Genomic DNA, 19916 nt, shown 5'->3' with positions numbered 1-19916 from the left:
ATCCAAGTGACTTTCCCAACACAATATTAAGAGACAAATCTCAGTACCCCCAAAATTCAACACCTATTACACCCTCCCAAAGAAGAACCCAAAACATGAACAATAGCACTATTAAAAGGGCATACTCTCAAGTTGCTACAGTTAATAACAATAAAAAAAGAATAGTCCAAAAAGGCTACGACAGAAAACTCCATGAAGAAAGCTTATTTTTTCCTAACTCTAGACCTAATAAATCCGATCCTGACCACACTTCTCAAATTCAAATCAATTCACAGTCTTTCTCGTGCTCAAATTCTTCAAGTCCTTCTCAAGTAACTTCTCAAAAGCCTATTAGTGCACAGCATAATTTCAATTTACCTTGTAACATGGAAACATGTATACAATTTGTTATGAATACAACAAATGATGACTATCTTGACACCCTAAAAAAACTCATATTATCCCGTCAAAACCCAGATCTAGAAATGGATCTGGAATTGTCAGACTATTAAATAAATACAATTAACACACAACATTTAATATCTCCCACACAGATATTTAAAATTAAAAAATTATACATCAAATTCAATCTTAAAATTATACAGTGGAATATTCGTAGCATTAATTCCAATAGGGATAATTTGATATCATTAATTCATAGGGAATCACCAGATATTTTATTCCTAAATGAGACTTGGCTCAAATCACATTATAATTTTACTCTGCCAACATATAATATAATCAGGGAAGATCGACCAGATGGTTATGGTGGGATTGCAACCTGTATTAAAAAGAATATCATTTATAACAAATTAAAAACCTTCAACTCTGACTCAACCCAATATATTACCATTCAACTAGGTAAACTTTACCTTATAAATATATATGTCAATACTGATAAAAATATTACTACCAACTTATTGGAAGACCTAATACAGGGTGTAAACATAGAACAAACCATTATAATGGGTGATCTTAACTCACACCACCCTTTATGGGATGATTCTCCTGTCAACAAAGGGGGAAAACTAATTGCAGATTTTATCTCAGATAATAATTTGGTGGTAATCAATGATGGCTCATGTACATTGGTACAAAGTCCAAACTCATATACTAGTGCTCTTGATTTAACTATGGTAAGTGGTATATTGGCAGTAAACAGTTGCTGGAAAGTCATACATGACTGTGCTAACAGCAATCACTACCCGACCTGTTTAGAACTAAACCTATCGCTAAAATTCAACGCAAGGAAAATTTTTACGGCACCTTTTATGGCCAGAAACCTTAATAAAGCGAACTGGCAACTTTATCATGATAATATAATACTAGAAATAGACGTAGAAGACCTTAATATGACCTATAATGAATTAATGGACATCATGGATAGAGCGGCTGATATTGCTATTCCTACTAAAAAGTGTGGTGTTTCTAAGAACATTGGCAATTCGTGGTGGGACAAAGAATGTTCTACCTGGATCAAAGAAAGGAAAAATGCAATAAATAACTTTAATAATACCCCTACATTAGAAAATTACCTTGCTGCAAAAAAATGCATAGCAACTACAAAGAAGAGACTTAAAATTAAGAAAAAAGAAAAATTTAAGCTTTTTTGTCAAACACTCAACAGAGAGTCAAATATTAGATATGTGTGGAATAAAATTAAAAAATTTTCAAATAATATAAATAATACTTCAAGCAACTATAATATTTCAGATGATATTAAAAAAGAAATTCTCCAAAATATGTCTAGTGTGAATCTGGATCCCAATTTTGTTGTCTTGCAACCACGGGATGAAAACAGTGTTACTCCATTTTCTTTAAATGAATTTAACAACGCATTAAGAAATAAAAGATTGTCCGCCCCTGGCATGGATGACAAAGCTTACCCAATGTACAAACACCTACCAATAAGAGCAAAATTAACTTTACTAAATATATATAATAAATGTCTGTTTGAGGGACATATTCCAGAGGCATGGAGAAAATATAACATTATTCATATTTTAAAACCAAAGAAAAACCCTATCCTACCGGTAAATTATAGGCCTATAGTATTGTCAATGTGTGGCTGTAAGATCCTTGAAATCATGATTAAAAATCGATTGGAATGGTTCCTTGAAAACAGAAATACTTTCACACATGAACAACTAGGTTTTAGGAGGGGCAAGGGCATATATGATAATATTGCTTATCTCTCAAATTCAGTCCTTGAGGCCTTTGGTCGGTCTGAATCTGTCATTGCAGTATTTTTAGACATTAAATCTGCATTTGATAATGTTAATATATATAAATTGTATAATAAATTAAATCATCTTCAAATTCCTATTGAAATTAACAATCTTATTCATCAAATTATTGTGAATAGACTTCTATACAGCAGAAAGGCTGATGGCACATTCATGGGCCCATATTTAGCTACAAAAGGACTCCCACAGGGTTCTCCTTTGAGCACTATACTTTTTAATTTGTATATCTTGGAGCTATTTCAATTGAACTTAGATTCTGCAAAAATTATTGGATATGCTGATGACTTGGCTGTTTTTGTGAAAGGTTCCAATGTCAGTGATATGACAAACAAAATAAATGGAGCATTGGAAATGATTAATTGTGTTTTAAAAGATAATGATCTCTCCCTCTCCGTCGAGAAGTGTGAAGCAATTTGGTTCACAAAGGGTAATCGCAAAAATCCCCCTCCACCTATACATATTGGCAATTATCTTATTGATTATAAACCCCATGTTAAATATCTGGGACATATTCTGCAAGAACATCTAAAGTGGAACATTCACATTGACCATATAGCTGATAAGGCTAAAAAAGCACTTAACATTCTGCGCGCTGTCTGTAGGGTTTGGTGGGGATCTGACCCTCTTACCCTGTTAACAATTTTTGGAGCAATGATTCGATCCCACCTGGACTTTGGCTCGATATTTTTAAAACCTGTAAACCAAAAGGGTCTAAATAAATTGAATGTAATCTTTTTTGAAGGATTGCGAATATGCCTGGGCTGTATGAAATCGACTCCTAAAGCGGCTTTATTAGCGGAAGCGGCAATGGTAAACTTGGAGCAGAGACGAAAAACCTTGGCAAATAAATACATTGCAAGGTTGACCTCAATAACTAATTATCCTATACTAGAGATTTTGCAGAGAATCCGGAGAAAAATGATTACATTGCCAACTTACATTAACTCTGATAACGTTCCATATTTGATATTCGCCTTACAAAAATTCATTCCTTACCTAAACAGAATAAGTAAAGATACAAATTATGCATGCTATGGAATTGATTTTGATATCCTGAACAATCCAATTAAAATCTTAGACTTAGGAATGAACAAGAATGACACGATGTTAAAACAATATTTCCTAACTGCTACAGAAAAATTTAAAAACTCCTATACCTATATATACACGGACGCCTCAAAAAAAGATAAAAGATTAGGCTATGGGATATATATTCCGGATATAGACTATAAATTTTCATCTAGACTCCCAGACTCAATAAGTATATGTAAAGCAGAATGCGTGGCTATACACGATGCTGTAAAGGTTGCTATAAATAAGCATTTGAAGAAGGTAATAATCTTTTCAGACTCAAGAAGCGCGATACAAAAAATTAATAAATATGGTCTATCAACCTCAAGCGATTTCTGGTCTATCAAAACCAAGCAGTTAATTTCTCTAGCTAATAAGAACAATTTTGACATAAGAATTGCTTGGATTCCTGGACACTCGGGCATTCCTGGTAATGAGGTGGCGGATTTATTGGCAAGAATAGGTAAAGACCTGAATGTCCCTAAAGATATGAAAGTGGATTCTATGGAAATTTTTAACCTGATCAAGAATGATATGAGTAATCAGTTTAAAGTATACTGGAAAACTTTAGTACATAGTAAGAACTATCAATACTCTAAAATACAAAATACTTTCCCAAAAACCAAATGGTTTTCAAATGTACCTTTCAAAAATCGAAAATACATAACCACAATAATCAGATTACGGACGGGCCATTGTCTGACTAAAGAGCATTTATATAAGCTTAAGATTAAAGATAACCCATATTGTGAATGTGGCTCTGTTGAAGACTTAAATCATCTCTTTCTGGAATGTCCTATAAATTACATTCCTTATATTGATCTGTATAAGGAATTTGTTAAAAGGAATTTCCCCACGCCCTTAACAATGTATACTGTTTTGTCTGAACCAAATGAGGAGTCAATTGATCTAATTATGTCATTTTTGAATATAAATCGAATTCGGTTATAATAGTTCTGCTCAACAATTCGTGTTTTGTCTATGTTTTCTTTTCCCGTAGAATCCCAGAACCTGTGATGTCTTATGTTTGTCCAATTTACCTATATTGTGTTTGTCCATACTAATAGACTTAATCACTACAAATGAAGGAATACCACACAGCACTATAAAGGAAGTCTGAAGTAATTAAGTACAAGTCAGCGGTCCCGATTTGGTCCAGAGCCAGTCAACATCGAGGTCGCTCCAAATTGTGCTGGCAATTGCCTCGTTGCAGTGCCATAAAACAAGCAAGCAAGCAAGCAAGAATATATCGGCTGGTCGAAGACCTGGGAATTTATCAATACACCACCCGAAAAATGACCCGAGAACGTAGGTGAATCATGGTGGAACCGTGCCTGCTCAAGTAAAAACGATGGCATGCAGTCGTTGCGATTTTGGGGGGTAAACAAGTCAGCTCTTGATTCGATGTGGCTATTTATTCACGTATTATAATATTAAAGTTTTTGATAATTATTAAGTGTTTTATGTTTAAAACCTTAAAAACGCTCTATCCGAAGCAGTTTTCGTGTAATTTTGTAACTATATGTATTGTTTTATTGTGTTTAAGTTTACTGTTATTTTTTTGGAGTTAATAATATTTTGGCCTAGTTCGGTTGTGTAAGCTGTTGTTCGCTGTTGTTAGTTGTTATTGTTGGATAACGCTACGTGCACTCGTACGTGCAGCTAAGAAACTTTTTTTTTTTTAATTGTTTTGTCTTTATAACAAAACATGGGTAAAAAGCGTAGGCGTCCTAGTAGCTCTACTAGTTCTACGAGTAGCAGCTCTAGTACTTCATCTAGTAGTGATTGTGCAGGACGATACAAAAGAAAACGTAAACAAAGAAAAACTCATAGAAAAACAACTGTAAGTACTCCGGAACATAACTCAAATACCTCCAAATCAATTTCTACGAAAGATAGTGGCAATCTAACACTCTCCTCAGTGTCAGTACCTAGTAAAGTAGTAGATAACCGCTCGCAGCGTCCTATAGAAAAAGTTTTTGTTCAAGTACATAATACAAATAGGCCATTTGAAGAAAGTTTGTCCCACAACGAAAGGCGTAATATTCAATCGCAAAATAGTGATCGTTTGACACACATACGTGATGTAGACGTTACACACAGACGTGATACGGTCAGGAGGTCACTAAATCAGGCAAATTGGGACAACATACAAACCATTCGTGAAGCTAACATCACAAAGAGTCCACGCTCTGATGTTTATGGTGCAAACGAAACTGAATCGAACAAACGAATTAAACAGCTGGAAGAATTGGTAGACCTGTTATTACAAAATGACAATAGAGGCGCTGTACGCTTATCTATTAAGCCCGACTGTATCCCAGAATTTTCGCCTGGAAATCATGGTGAGAACTGTAGTAAGTGGCTAGACAAAATTGATCAGCTGTCACAGATCAATCGGTGGGACGAGAAAACGACGATCTATCATATGCAGTCGAGATTATCAGGGCTAGCCAGAACTTGGTATAATAGTCTTGATGATTATAAACATACTTGGAGTGAATGGAAGCAACTACTGATTGAAGCATTTACAGACTATCATGATTTTCCTATAGCTATAAGAAAACTAGTTCGCCGCATTAAGTTACCTGATGAGAGTTGGACTGAATACTACTTTGGAAAAATGCAGTTACTTCGCCAATGCGAAATATCAGGAAAAAATGCTGTAGCTATGCTGATCGATGGAAATGCAAGACTCTTTAATGCTGAAATGGCAGAATTAACTCAGCTCGAAAGCTTGCCACCTAAAAAAATAATTTTGCGTGCAATAAAAAGTGTTAAAATACCACCCAATCACATTGGCTTGGTGCGATGTTGAAATTCGGATGGTTATGATGGTGACGTTTTTGTGGATCTTCGAAAGTCTTTTGAGCCTACAAAAGAATCCATTGTTCCAAGATGTGTGACTTCTACGTCAGATTTAAGACTTCCAATTCTGAACACGTCAGAAAATACTATTAGTATTTTGCAAGACCAAGTTGTTGCTAGAGGGATTCCATGCATTCAAAATGGTACACAGGTTGTAGGTATTTTACTACGCTTGATATGGCTAGTGGATATCACCAGATAAAAATAGCGGAGGACTCAATACAGAAAACAGCATTCGTCACGCCGGACGATTTTAGGTGCAATGAGATTTTCAACAGCTCTGGCATACATGGATGACATACTTGTGCCACCCCCAAGTTTTGAATCTGGATTAATAGCCCTCGCTGATGTACTTGAAACTTTTAGGGATGCAGGAGTTACTTTACGCCTGTCAAAATGCCAGTTTTTTTACATCATATAGATCATCTTGGTCACGAGATAAGTGCCAGTGGTATTCGACCGGGCACTATGAAAATCAAGGCCGTTGATAATTTTCCTATTCCTAAAAATGTCCACCAAATTCGTCAATTTGTTGGGCTATGCAGCTATTTTAGAAAATACGTAAAAGACTTTGCTCAAGTTGCACGCCCGTTGACTTCCTTAACGAAAAAGGATGTTAGTTTTGAATGGGGAGAAGCACAGAGTAACGCCTTTATTAAACTTAAACAAAAACTAATTGAGAGACCCGTTTTAGCAATCTATAATTCTTGCCTAAATACAGAGCTTCATACTGACGCTTCAAAGCTTGGTCTCGGCTGTATACTAATGCAGCAACAATCCGACAATAGGCTGAGACCTGTAATGTATTATAGCCGACAAACTACCAAAGAAGAACAAAGATACCATTCGTTCGAGCTAGAAACTTTGGCTGTTGTGAATTCTTTGCAGAGGTTTCGAGTTTACTTGCTGGGACTACACTTTAAAATAGTCACCGATTGTAACGCTATAAGGACGGCCATGACGAAACGTGACCTTATCCCTAGAATTGGTAGATGGTGGCTCATTACGCAAGAGTATAATTTTACTATTGAGTACCGACCAGGGACGAAAATGGCTCACGTAGACGCACTGAGTCGTAACCCTGTGGAAGAACCCAAGGAAACACAGGAAACTATTGATATCTTTCAGGTAGACATAACAAATGATGATTGGGTTTTGGCAACTCAAATAAAAGATGAACGTTGTAAATATTTAATTGAAGTTCTCTCGTCCAAACCAAAAGATCATCAAGAACGACAGATACACAAAGATTTTAAGCTTAAGGATGGTATGTACCTAAAACAGCTCGACAAGTTGTAACCATGTTCCATCATGATAATATGGGTCACTTTGCACTTGAGAGGACTCTAGAAAATATAGCAAATAAGTATTGGTTTCCTGGGATGAGGAAGTATGTAAGTCGATATATCTCAGCTTGTTTAGCTTGTGCATACAATAAGGTACCCAGTGGAAAGAAGGAGGGTCACTTACATCCAATCCCAAAGGCAACGATACCAATGGATACCTTACACCTGGATCATTTAGGACCTTTTGTAACAAGTACAAAAGGAAATGCTTATTTGATAATGACAATAGATGCTTTTACAAAATTTTTATTTGTAAAGCCGGTGAAAAACACAAAGGCTGGACCAGTTAAAACTTTTTTGGAATATATTTTACAGACATTTGGCGTACCTAGGCGAATAATATGTGACAGAGGCTCATGTTTTACGAGTGAGACTTTTAAAGAATTTACCAAAAATCTTGGTATACAGGTCATTTTAAATGCCACAGCAACACCACGTGCAAATGGCCAAATAGAACGTTACAACCGGACAATATTGTCATCAATAGCAGCTTCTCATGAAGATGAGAGGAAGTGGGGTAACACAATTAGTTTTATTACGTTTAGTATGAACTCTTCGACTAATAAAACGACAGGGAAAAGTCCCTACGAGTTGCTATTTGGGTACAAGCCTAGGGAATGCACGATTCATTTCTAAGTAGGGCTGTATCTTACGAAAAAGTGGATAACGATATCCATAAAACTAGAGAAGAAGCTGGAAAACGAATCCAGGACGATCAGGATAGGCAAAAGGCTTATTTTGATAAAAAACGAAAGAAGTGTCACAAGTACCTAGTAGGGGATTTAGTAGTCCTACGACGGGCAAATCTTGCAAATGACGGTAAAAGTGCAAAGTTAGTGCCCAAGTATCAGGGTCCCTTTATAGTAAAAGAGGTACTTGAAAATGACAGATACGTAGTAGAAGACCTGCCAGGCTCAAAACGTTCAAAAAAGAAATACAGAGGTATTAGTTTAGTCGACCGTATGAAGCTTTTTACGGCTGCTTGTGAAAGCAGTAGTAGTAGTGACTCAGACACGAAAGCTGAGGAAAATGTTTTAGATAATGACAAATGATTTAGATAAATAAAGGAGACTGAGGAAATTTGTGATGTTAGTGGGATGTCTAGCTAGCATATACGTTGACTCCAACGTTCCTGTCTCCAAAGTGTAATTTGTATGTATTTGCTTTTACAGGTAACTATGGGAAAAGTTTTCCGAGACGGAAAAGATGGTAGCACGGCCGAGTGTAGCATCACGAATATATCGGCTGGTCGAAGACCTGGGAATTTATCAACACACCACCCGAAAAATGACCCGAGAACGTAGGTGAATCATCGTGGAACCGTGCCTGCTCAAGTAAAAACGATGGCATGCAGTCGTTGCGATTTTGGGGGGTAAACAAGTCGGCTCTTGACTCGATGTGGCTATTTATTCACGTATTATAATATTAAAGTTTTTGATAATTATTAAGTGTTTTATGCTTAAAACCTTCGTGAGTTATTATAAGAACAATAATATAAGTTATATTTAGAAACTGTATAATCTAATAAGTACAGGAATCTGGCAGATAAAGGATATTCATAGAATTGGTTTCAAATATTCCACCAAATTTTTTTTTAATCACTTATAACTTTTTTCTTCTATAATTTTCTTTCTTCTATAATCTTTTTGTATTTTATTTTGTCATCTGTTTTTTTTACCATTTATTTTTATTTCAGTTTTACAATGCCTGGAATGTTATGTGCAGTTGCGGCCTGCACTAATAGCAGGGCTAAGGCCAAAAAATCAGAAAATGATGAAATTAGCTTTTATCGGTTTCCCAAGGACAAACAAATTCGAAAAATGTGGATCCATAAATGTCGCAGAGCTGATAAATGGAATCCTGATAATTGTCGTGTATGTTCTTAACATTTCACAGAAAATGATTATGAACGTGACTTACAAGCTGAACTGCTCAATCTTCCAATAAAAAAAAATTGAAAGCCATAGGTAAATATATTTTTTTACGAACCTGAATTTCAATGAGAGACTTTAACTAAGGCTCAAAGAGATATTATAATAGATAAAAAGTGAAGAGTAGTTTGGAGCTCAGAAGACATTTCGAACGCATTTGCTATCTGAGATTTTAGTAAAAGGTGCTATGTGTATTTGAGAGAAAAACGAAAATACCCACTGCCAGGAATATCATCATTACAAAGATGGGCTTCTCGACTCAACATGCGTCAAGGTATCTTAACTGATGTTTTAAGAATTATGAGCATTGCCGCTCATGAGATGACTGATTTTGAAAAATTGGCTCTGATTCAATTCGATGAAGTTAAGGTGAACACACTGTACGAGTACGATAAAGCCAAAGATGAGGTAGTGGGTCCCCATTCACAGATGCAAGTTGTAATGATGAGAGGGCTCTTTTCGAAATGGAAACAACCAGTGTATTTGGACTTCGACAAAAAAATTACAAAGGATATTTTGCTATCTGTGATAGAAAAACTACATGAAATTACATATTCAGTTGTTGCTTGTGTTTCAGACTGCGGTGGAGGAAATGTAGGATTGTGGAAAGAACTAAAAATCGACAAAGATCATACTTTCTTTGCTAATCCAGTGTTAGGGCATAATTTGTACTTTTTTGCTGATGCTCCTCATTTATTGAAGCTTATAAGAAATTGGCTTCTAGACCATGGTTTTGTTTTAGAAGATGGTTCGATTATTAATGCTAACCCCCTAAAAGATCTTATCTTAAATTCTGTCACAGAGGTGTCTTCTTGTTATAAAATTAGCAAAAAATACTTGAAATGTATAGATCCTCAGCGTCAGAATGTTTCTTTAGCTGCACAATTGGTATCACATACAACGGCCACTGCACTAAAACGTTACCAGCCTGGAGCTAACAAGAAACTCGCCAATGACTTGGGAAATTTTTTAGAAGACATAAATTGTTGGTTTGATGTTTTTAATAGTTATTCTACTACAGTTTCAATACCATCAAAAAAACCCTATAGACTAAATATAGAATTCCAAAATAAAATATTAGATGATGTTGTAAATACTATGACTACCAGGAAATCCCAAGGAAAACGTACTTTGCAAATTTTTCAAAAAGGAGTAATCATGTCAATTTCTTCATTAAAGTAACTTTTCGTGGATATGAGGGAAAATATGATGTTAAATATATTTCTACACATAAATTAAATCAAGATTGTTTAGAAAACTTCTTTTCTCAAATTGGAGGTAGAGGTGAGATTAATGATCATCCTTCACCACTTGATGCAATATATAGAATCCGTATGATTATTTTGGGAAAAAACCCAGGGGTTGTACAAAGAAATTTAAATACAATAGCACATGATAGAGACAAAGATGAGTTATTTCCAGTAGTATTTCTATAGCGGATACAAAAGTGAGAAATGAAAAAGAAATGGATATTTCGGACACTGAAAGCACTTTTAGTATAGAAACAAATTCATCAAATTCAACATTACCACAAGACGTAAAGAAAGCCACAGAAGCAGATGGTCTTGAATATTTAGCTGGATGAGTAGCATACAAATTAAAAGACAGTCACCCTGATTTAGGACAACATTTCTATAAAACCCAAATTGAGCATTGCTATAATATGCCTTCATGGGTCTCACACTTATCATTTGGAGGACTTATGCAGCCATCAAAGGAATGGGAAAAACAAGCAAACATTCTCAAGAAATTATTTGGGAAATTTCATAAAGATGGAAAAATAAGAAAGAGTCAGAAAATAACCGGCTACATGTTATCTAAGACAGAGATTGTTCATCAGAATGAAATATCCAAACAAGAAAGGGGCATCAAAAGAAAATCTACCGCAAACCATGACAAAATTTTGAAAAAAATGAAGAAAGTTGTTACTTGATGTTATACGTTTATTATTAAGATTGTATTTTTTGTATTTGTGTTAATTTTTATAAATATATTGATCTATCATCAGTGTTTGAATGGTACCTACGTATTATAATAATACACATATATTCGCATTTCTTTATTCAAAAAAAGGTGCAATTATTTTTAACCTATGAAAATAAACTTAGTAAATTATTGTACCCGACGACAAATATATGACTAATAATTAAAAAAATTTAATAAAATAATTTTAGATTATTTAGTTAAATAGAGGCAAGGAAAAATCGCTGAGGATACGAAAAAAAGGCAATTATTCTTAAGCTATGTCTGAGAGGAGAAATTATAGAAATACTAAAAATGTTGCCATCTTAGGATCAGCTTAATTTTGATATTAGATATAAAATACGGTGAAGACTATCTACAACAAGTGTACCAGGCAAGACCCAGATAAGACAAATCGAAGAGTGACTTTAAAGACCGCCTAAAGGAGCCTGAGTCATTTTTGGCTAAAAAACCCAAGTGATCAGTTAGCTGTCGAAATTGTAATGAGGAGAGGCACCTCAAATGTCAACTCTCCAAGCCCTACAGATCCAAGGAACCAGGAAAATTTTAAGAGGCGCCAGTTGGTTGGATGCTTCCAAGCCCCACGTATAAGGATAAACCACCTTTCACATCCTGGAGAAAGAGCTTGGTACTATCGAAAAAAATATGTGGCCGTGAATAAAAGATGGTGGATATAGGATCAAGTCATTGAACGGAAATAGGATCTCGATTATTCACTTGCACGAAGCTAAAATAGTACAAATACTATCAAAATAAATAAGTATTTACATTTTCATAACAATATACAAGGTTATGAATACTTTTATGGCTGATTAGCTTGCCTTATCGGCAAGGGACAAACATTTCTCAGTCACGACCTTGCAGAGATACCTAATAAAACTTGGATTTAAGCCTAAGATGGTTAACAAAAGAGCTACTGTAATGGAATTGTCAGCTGGTGTATAGAATATTTGAAGAAAAGTAAAAAATTTTGGGAGAAAGAAAGAGTCATATATTATTTAGCCGAAACATGGTATGATAAATTTATGATTGATGTACGATTTCCATTCTCTGGGTAAAAGTCGTTTTTGTCATAGTAAGAAAACCATATTTTTAATTATTAAACAAGTTTAAATTTTGTTTTTTACAGCTTACTGCCCCTGTTTGTCCTTTAGTGATACAATAAAGACTGCTTCTTCCACCATTCTCTGGAAAAACCCCTTTTTTGCTATGGTAAGAAAAACACTGTTTTTATTAAGAAAACAAGTCTAAAATTTTGTTTTTTACAGCTTACTGCCCCTGTTGTCCTTCAGCGACACAATAAAAACTGCTTCTTCCTCCATTCTCTGGAGAAAAGTCATTTTTTTGCCATAGTAAGAAAACTCTATTTTTATTAATTAAACAAGTTTAAAGTTTTGTTTTTTTCAGCTTACTGCCTCTGTTTATCATAGCGGCAACAGAGAAACTGTTTCCTTCCTTAATGGAACAAACTGCTAAAGAACAAAGGCAAAAAAACAGAATTTAGAAAATTGTATTAACTCTTTGGACCAGATTCAAATGAGTGGTTAAATTAATAAAAGTATAACATAATATGTACTAATTAAAAAAAAAACAATAATAAAGGACATTGAATATGGCAGCAAAATCCCCATTAATAATCACCACCACGTAAAAATAAATCTCAATATTCTCTCATCACTTGTTATAAACACCCCACTGATGGCTCTAAAAACTAAACTTATTATATTAAAATTTTTGGTTAAACTCATTTTACGACTTAAATCTTATAGTTAAACTAAATATTATCTTGCTATCAACTATCTTCAATTTCTAACTTAATAAAACTAAACCCAAGAATCCCGAATAATAAGGTTTTAAATACAAATAAATTTTGCAAGGCCTGACCTGTGCAACTTTTCACGGTTGACTGGCTGTGACTGAGGTCAGACGTCTAACAAAATAGTACGTGGGCACATGCAGTCAAATGTTACGAATCAAATGTATAAATTCTGAAAAAAATGCTTATAACATTTATTTATTTAATGGAATGATTAAATATCGCTTAGAATATTACTTTATGACTCTTTTCACATAAAATTTTGCGATTTAAACATGCATGTCATGTGACAATACAAGCAACACCGGCACACGGTCTATTCGCGGCACATCAAAGATTCTAATAGATCTCTGAACTGAACTATATTTTTTGTAGTCTACGTAAGGTACTAGAGATAATATAAAAAAAGCTAATTATATTTTATTAGGAATTTGTAAAATAGAAGGTATAATTTTGAAGGTATAAAAAATAACGTTGTCACTTCAAGCATCTCTTCAACGGTCTCTGCAACCGTTTCTTCATGTGATACACTCTAACTGCATTATCTTTGCATGATGGCTGGAAAGAATCAACTATAGAAGCGTTAATATCCTGTATTGATGACATCGATTCTTCTATCTCATATTCAGGTACTTGCAATTTAATTTTTGATTAAACCATTTTTAATAATTTTATCATATCGTTTGAAAAAATGCTTTAAATCTCTTATTGTGCCAGTAAAGAAAACTCTGGCTACAGTTGCTTTAATTGAGTGTATAACAGTTCATATTAATGCGCCTTTATAATTTATTTTTTTATACTAATCTTATTTACACCAAAAATGTGAAATATGACCGGTTTTCCTTTCTGTCCATTTAAATAGAATCGTCCTTTAACGGGTAAGTAATTTGTTATTTTGTTTAGTTTTGTAATTTTTTTATTTGGGGAGCCGCATGTCTTCGGTTAAGAACTAATTTGAAATTTTAATAATTTAAAGCTGTTCTTTGTCGCGTCCTTAAAGCCGTTTTTTGTCGCGTCATAGCCCTGATAATGGCTTACGGTCGAAAGCGCTAGGCAAATGTCAGTAGATTTCTTACGCTAAGTATAACTGTTAATTCAATACACAAGCATAATGTTAATAAAGTTGTATAACCCCATACTAAATAAATTGTGTGTTCCGTAAAAGTATTTTGTCCTTTATGTTAAAAGCACGTTTATAAAAGGACAAATTTCTTTTTAGTTGACCGAGGCGGATCAAAAGTTGTACAAAAACCTCCCCCTAGTATAAATTAATTGTGTATTAAATTAAAAGCTTTGAGTTATGCATTGCTAAAAGTCGTATAAGCCCTTCATTAAAGAAGTTAAAGGGTTACTGGTTTAATTTCTGTTAACGAGGACACTATTATACTGAATCTTAATTATACCTGCCAAGATAATGACGAAGCAGTTAACAAAAGTCAGATGAATCTTAAAAATGCAGGTAAGTTATATTATAGCGAATACATAACATGATAGAGTCATCAATAAATTCATTATTTTGTATTGGTCGCTTTAATTGAATGGCCATATATTTTGCGAATACATCATGCTCATTATATTCCGATTCTGGCTGAGTCAAAGTTGAATTTAACTGTCTGAATTCTTCTGCAGCACGTCTGACATCTTGTAGTTTTCTTTTTTTCGTAGGTAAAGTCTTTGCCTTTTTTGCTTGTTTTTGAGTTTCCTGATTTAGCATTTGTTGGAAAACCTTACTTGATCAATGATAACTGATAACTTAGTTATAAGCAAGTTTGATAAATTTGTTAGGACCTCTTGTACCTTATACAATTGGCTTTAAAGTACATCAATAGGGTCAGTTGATGAAGAAGATATCAATACTGGCCGCATAGTATCAGGGACGGGACGTGGGGAAATGAAATCAACCCAATGTAAACATTAACCACTTCTCAAGAACCACAAATATGCTAGAAATTATTAGATAGCACGCTATATGACATTATAAAAAAACCTTATTGGCGATTAGCTTGATCTTATAACCATTAATATATTGTATTAACTTAACTTGTGTTTTAACGCTAGTAGCATATTTTTATTTCATTAAACTCGGTTAATAGCTTTATATCTATATAAAATATATCTTTTATATACATATATATATGTATAGATACATATATATGTATATAAATAATATATATATAGCAGCGTGTTGTTTAAGTTAAAATAAGACTTTTTTCCTATAAGCATGTGTCCTAAAATGCACCTTGTTTGCCACTTAAATTGCTTGAAGATTATCGAATATTTAGAAGACTGACTACAGTTATTCGTTAAATCTTTTCAAAATTTGCAAGTCTTAATTTTTTTGGGTCCTTTTGATGTTTTCCATCTCAATCTAAATGTACAATTCAATCCCAATATACTTCGTTTTTACTAATTTGGTAGTTTAATCGGGTTTAATAATGCTCCTTTTCGTTTATAAGCGATTTTCTCGAAAACGCCTAATTATATCGAAAAAACGCAAGAGACAAAAATAGCTTTTTTTTACGGCTAACTAGATGGTGTTGCTAGATTTTTATTTTTTTATCGAAAATATAAGATAAGGGTCATCAGAAGGACAATTTTTCCTCCAGCATTCTCTAAAATTGGACTTACACCATTTTTGAGACCTAAAATGAAAAGAGCACCCAAAAAAACGGGGACACACAAGGTTTCAGAAGATTTGACTCATAACTGTTGTTACGGTTACAATTAATCGATTTTCTTTAAGCAATTTTGCGCGGGCTGTAGCTCTGAGGGGCTGCATATTAGGACACGTATTATTTATAGAAAAGTTTTAATTTAACTCCAAAAATACCCTCTTAAAATATTTGCACCGAATTTTGTACCAACCTGTATATGTATATATATATATAACATAACTCTTTTTTTCTTGTGCCTGTCTAGCGATCATCTGTTTCAGTTTATTTTCCTAATATAAAAATATGTCTTATTTTAAGTAATTAAAATAAATTAACATAAAATTTTTAAATCTAGGTCTTCTCAATAGGTCAATATTGTTTGTAGTTTTTCTTAGCTATTCTAGTATGTAATAAGGATTACTTTTGTTAAGAGTTTTTCATTCTTTCATTTTACATATGATATCTATTTCTGATATAAGTACCAAATATTGGATATTAAAAAAATAAGTTAAGTAAATAAGTAAGAAAAATTGCAAATTATTTTTGAACGCTTCTTTAACTTTCGAAAAATATTTGATATTTTAAAAATACTATAATAGGGAGATATGTAATAGGTTTAATTTTATTTATATAATTCAGTTCAATTAATTTTTTATTTAAAAAATATTTTTTTATGCAAGAATAAAAATGTTCTCTCCACATTTGTATCGATTTCTGGATAATTAGAACAAAAACACAATATTTATATATCGCATAAAATATAACATCAGCTTTAAATACTATGAAGTGAAGCTAATATGGCTAATACATTTTACCTTAAGCGTATCTTTTTCCTCTTGTCCTTCTTGAGGTTCGTTCGTATTATCGCTAGTAGAAATATCACTAGCCAAATCGCAAGTTACCGTTGGAATTGGTATTGGTGATGTATTTGGTGCAGGGGTTTCAATAGTTGCAATCTGTCTCTCGCCGTCCCGCGGCGATGTATTGCTGTTGCGATCTATCGAGACATTGGAATCTATTTGATTGTTCCCTAAAATAAGTACAACAAAATTTTCAAATAATACAATTTACTCATTTTACTAGTCGTAGATGCTCTATGCATTATATACAGAGTGTCCCGTAACTAATTAGACATATTATGGTAATTTATAATATCATAATAAATCATTCAGCTTTATATGGCTTAGCAAAATATTATTGGTTTTTGTTCTATAGGATGTTGAAACTAATTTTTTAAAAGGAATTTTTTTAAATATCTTTAAATCAATTGGTTAAATTAAAGTGAAATGTGGTGTACTCCTTTTATTTGAGACGAGCAATACAAATTTTTATTACCACTAAATGGTGTCACGAGCAACAACATTACATAATTAAAGTGTACGAAAAATTACTTTTTACACATAAAATACATATAATGTATACTGTTAATTTACTCCCCTTAATTACACGTTATAACGCAGTATGCTTAACAAATGAAATATGATAACCATATTTTAAACAGTATAATGCGCAAAATAATAAGTCCTAAATAGTTTTTTGCTCTATAGCCTCTATTAACAGTATCTACATTTCGTCTTAGAAAATCAGGTTGTTGCAATTAAATCTTATCATTAATAGGTCTGTATTGTACTAAGATTCTAATGCGAGATGACGGTTCATATCAGATAACGCACTAAGTACTCATATAAAAAATTAGAACAAAAACATTAAATTGGCCTGTCAGACAATGCTGAATAAAGAAAATGGAAACCAAGAACCACGACAGATATTCTATGTGTCTGTTTAAAGTTAGAATAAAGTATAGAATAAAGTACTTTACTTTGTAAACTTTGCCTAAGGCGAGATAGAAATCAAGTCCAATCTAAGCGATGGCACGATATACAGGGTGTTCCTTAAAGACGTGTTAATAATTAAGGGGGTGATTCCTGGATCCATTAAAAAAAAAGTTTCTTTAAACATATATCTTAAACGTCTTAACTTTTGAGATACAGGGTGTTAAAGTTTTTGTTAACAAAAAAAAAATAACAGTCTTTTAATAATAACTCAAACAATATTGTAGACATTTTTATGACATTTAGTACATATATTCTATGCATCAAGACGCATGTTTTGATGTACAAAAAAAATATTTGGTCTGCCAGTGGCGTCCCTACAGGTATTCTATTGAATATTTTTAGTGAAAAAAATACTACGCCAATGCTTTTTATTAAAATCAAAATTATTTTTAAAATTCGCAATCACTTTTTAGTAAACTTAATTTCTTGTTTTTTTTTCGTCCGACGCATGGTTTTCGCTTAAAAAAAAAAACAATTTTAATTCCCTAAAAATCTGATGGGGTGTAAAAATGTTTGTTCATCGATTGCAAGCAAATTAAGGGATCAAATTTATTACCAGAAGTATGAAAAGTTAAAAAAATTTAATAATTTAAGAATTACTCATGTTTTTAACTCGTTTAAAAAGTAAATGTCGTGTATGCATGTTTCTTATTGCTCGTTGCTATAGGCAGCAAGCTGTGACTTTAAATGCCATTTTTTTCTTTCTCTAGTTATGCATGAATAAATAAGTTGTTGTTAAATAAATTAAATAAGTTTCCAACACGAGGGTGTTTTAAAAAACTTTTATTATGACAGGGTGTGACCGACTTACAAGACATACGAGCAAAGAGTTGTTTAACAATAGGTTACATGAGAATATATAAGCTTAAAGTGATTACAAAGCATAATAAATTGAATATAAAGCATAAGATAAATAATTAATTAATAAGCATATTTAAATATACAGGTCGTCAAAATTACACATATAACTCCTCCCGCCTAAGACGAAAACAACAGGGATGAAGGGCTGTTTTCGGATTTACCATTGGTAGGGTTGTTAGCTTCTTCTTCTTTTTCTTCTTTCTTCTTAATTAGGAGTTCGTATACTGCAAAGGCAATAGTAAAAACAATTAGCAATAAACCAAGGGTAGTAGCGAAACTCCAAGTAATAGGGTGGACTGGGTCGTCATCTTCCGGAATGGTCTTCAGTAGTTTAGCTTGTTCCTGTAGTCTTTGGACATGGTTGAAATCAATGGAATCTAGTTGAATAGCATCGGAGTGAAGTTTAAATTCAATATTGTCGAAATTAATTTTTGGTAGATAGAAAGGGCTGCTTTCCACAGTGTCTTCCTTGTTCATTAATTTGGATCCAAGTAGACTAATACCACAATTATAAGGTATAGAAATTAGGCTTGGTTCTGTCACGAAGAGGATTTCTTTATTCTGGCACAGCTTCTGGATTTTAATCTTGGTAGAAGTAGGTATTACCAAAATATGTTGATTGGTAATAGGGCGTATAATTGGTGTGGTTACATTTACATTGAGTAGTTGGCATTTCGTCATCTCAGCTTTCTTGATGAGGGTAGTAACACAATCATTGAGTTCTGGATTTAAAGCATCTCGGCATATGTAGAGGTTTTCAATCTTGGGACAAGCTTCATCTTGGTATTGTTGTGAATAAGTGCCCGTCAAAAGGTAGGGTGATTTGGGTACAATTAAGGATTGGTTTATAGGAACTGAGAACAGGTGAAACAATTCAAATGATTCTTTTACGAATATTGGAAAATGAATTGCAAACATTATTTTATTTTTTAAAAAGCTAACTTGTAGTCTTGCTAATTGATAATTGTAATTAAGGTCTTCTAACATTAATATTTTATCTGTACCATAAAGGGTAGATAAATTTGAAACTATTAGTTCTAGTTGAGAAGCTGACAGTATTGTGCTGTGCAGAGTATTTAATTTTGCAAATGAGATTGCATCTTCAATGTTATCTAAAATTGTTATAAAACTTTGACAGTTAATGACTATATGGTTTATAGTATTTTGTAATTTTAGGAGTATTGAAATATCTGTTATTGTTTTATTCATTTGATTTTCAAATTGATTAACATGTGCCTGTAAAGATTTTTGATTTTTATTTAATATGCTTATAGTATTGTTGTAATTATTGATTAATTCTTTAGTTAAAGACATTTGTAAATTTAA

General features: G+C 33.1%; 1 protein-coding gene across 1 annotated transcript in view; it reads right to left on the bottom strand.

Moving 5' to 3' along the window:
* Positions 1–19916, bottom strand: part of LOC126743605 (alpha-2C adrenergic receptor) — a 243995-nt gene that overhangs the window by 73386 nt on the left and 150693 nt on the right. Inside the window, exon 3 of the mRNA XM_050450777.1 lies at positions 16710–16924. Within this exon, the coding sequence (XP_050306734.1) occupies positions 16710–16924 (215 nt within the window). The remainder of the gene's footprint in view (positions 1–16709; positions 16925–19916) is intronic.

The sequence above is a fragment of the Anthonomus grandis genome, chromosome 1 (genome assembly GCF_022605725.1).
Source record: "Anthonomus grandis grandis chromosome 1, icAntGran1.3, whole genome shotgun sequence".
Classification (NCBI taxonomy): Eukaryota; Metazoa; Arthropoda; class Insecta; order Coleoptera; family Curculionidae; genus Anthonomus; species Anthonomus grandis.
Note: the sequence above shows the minus strand (reverse complement) of the source record. Positions and strands in the feature narration are given on the sequence as shown.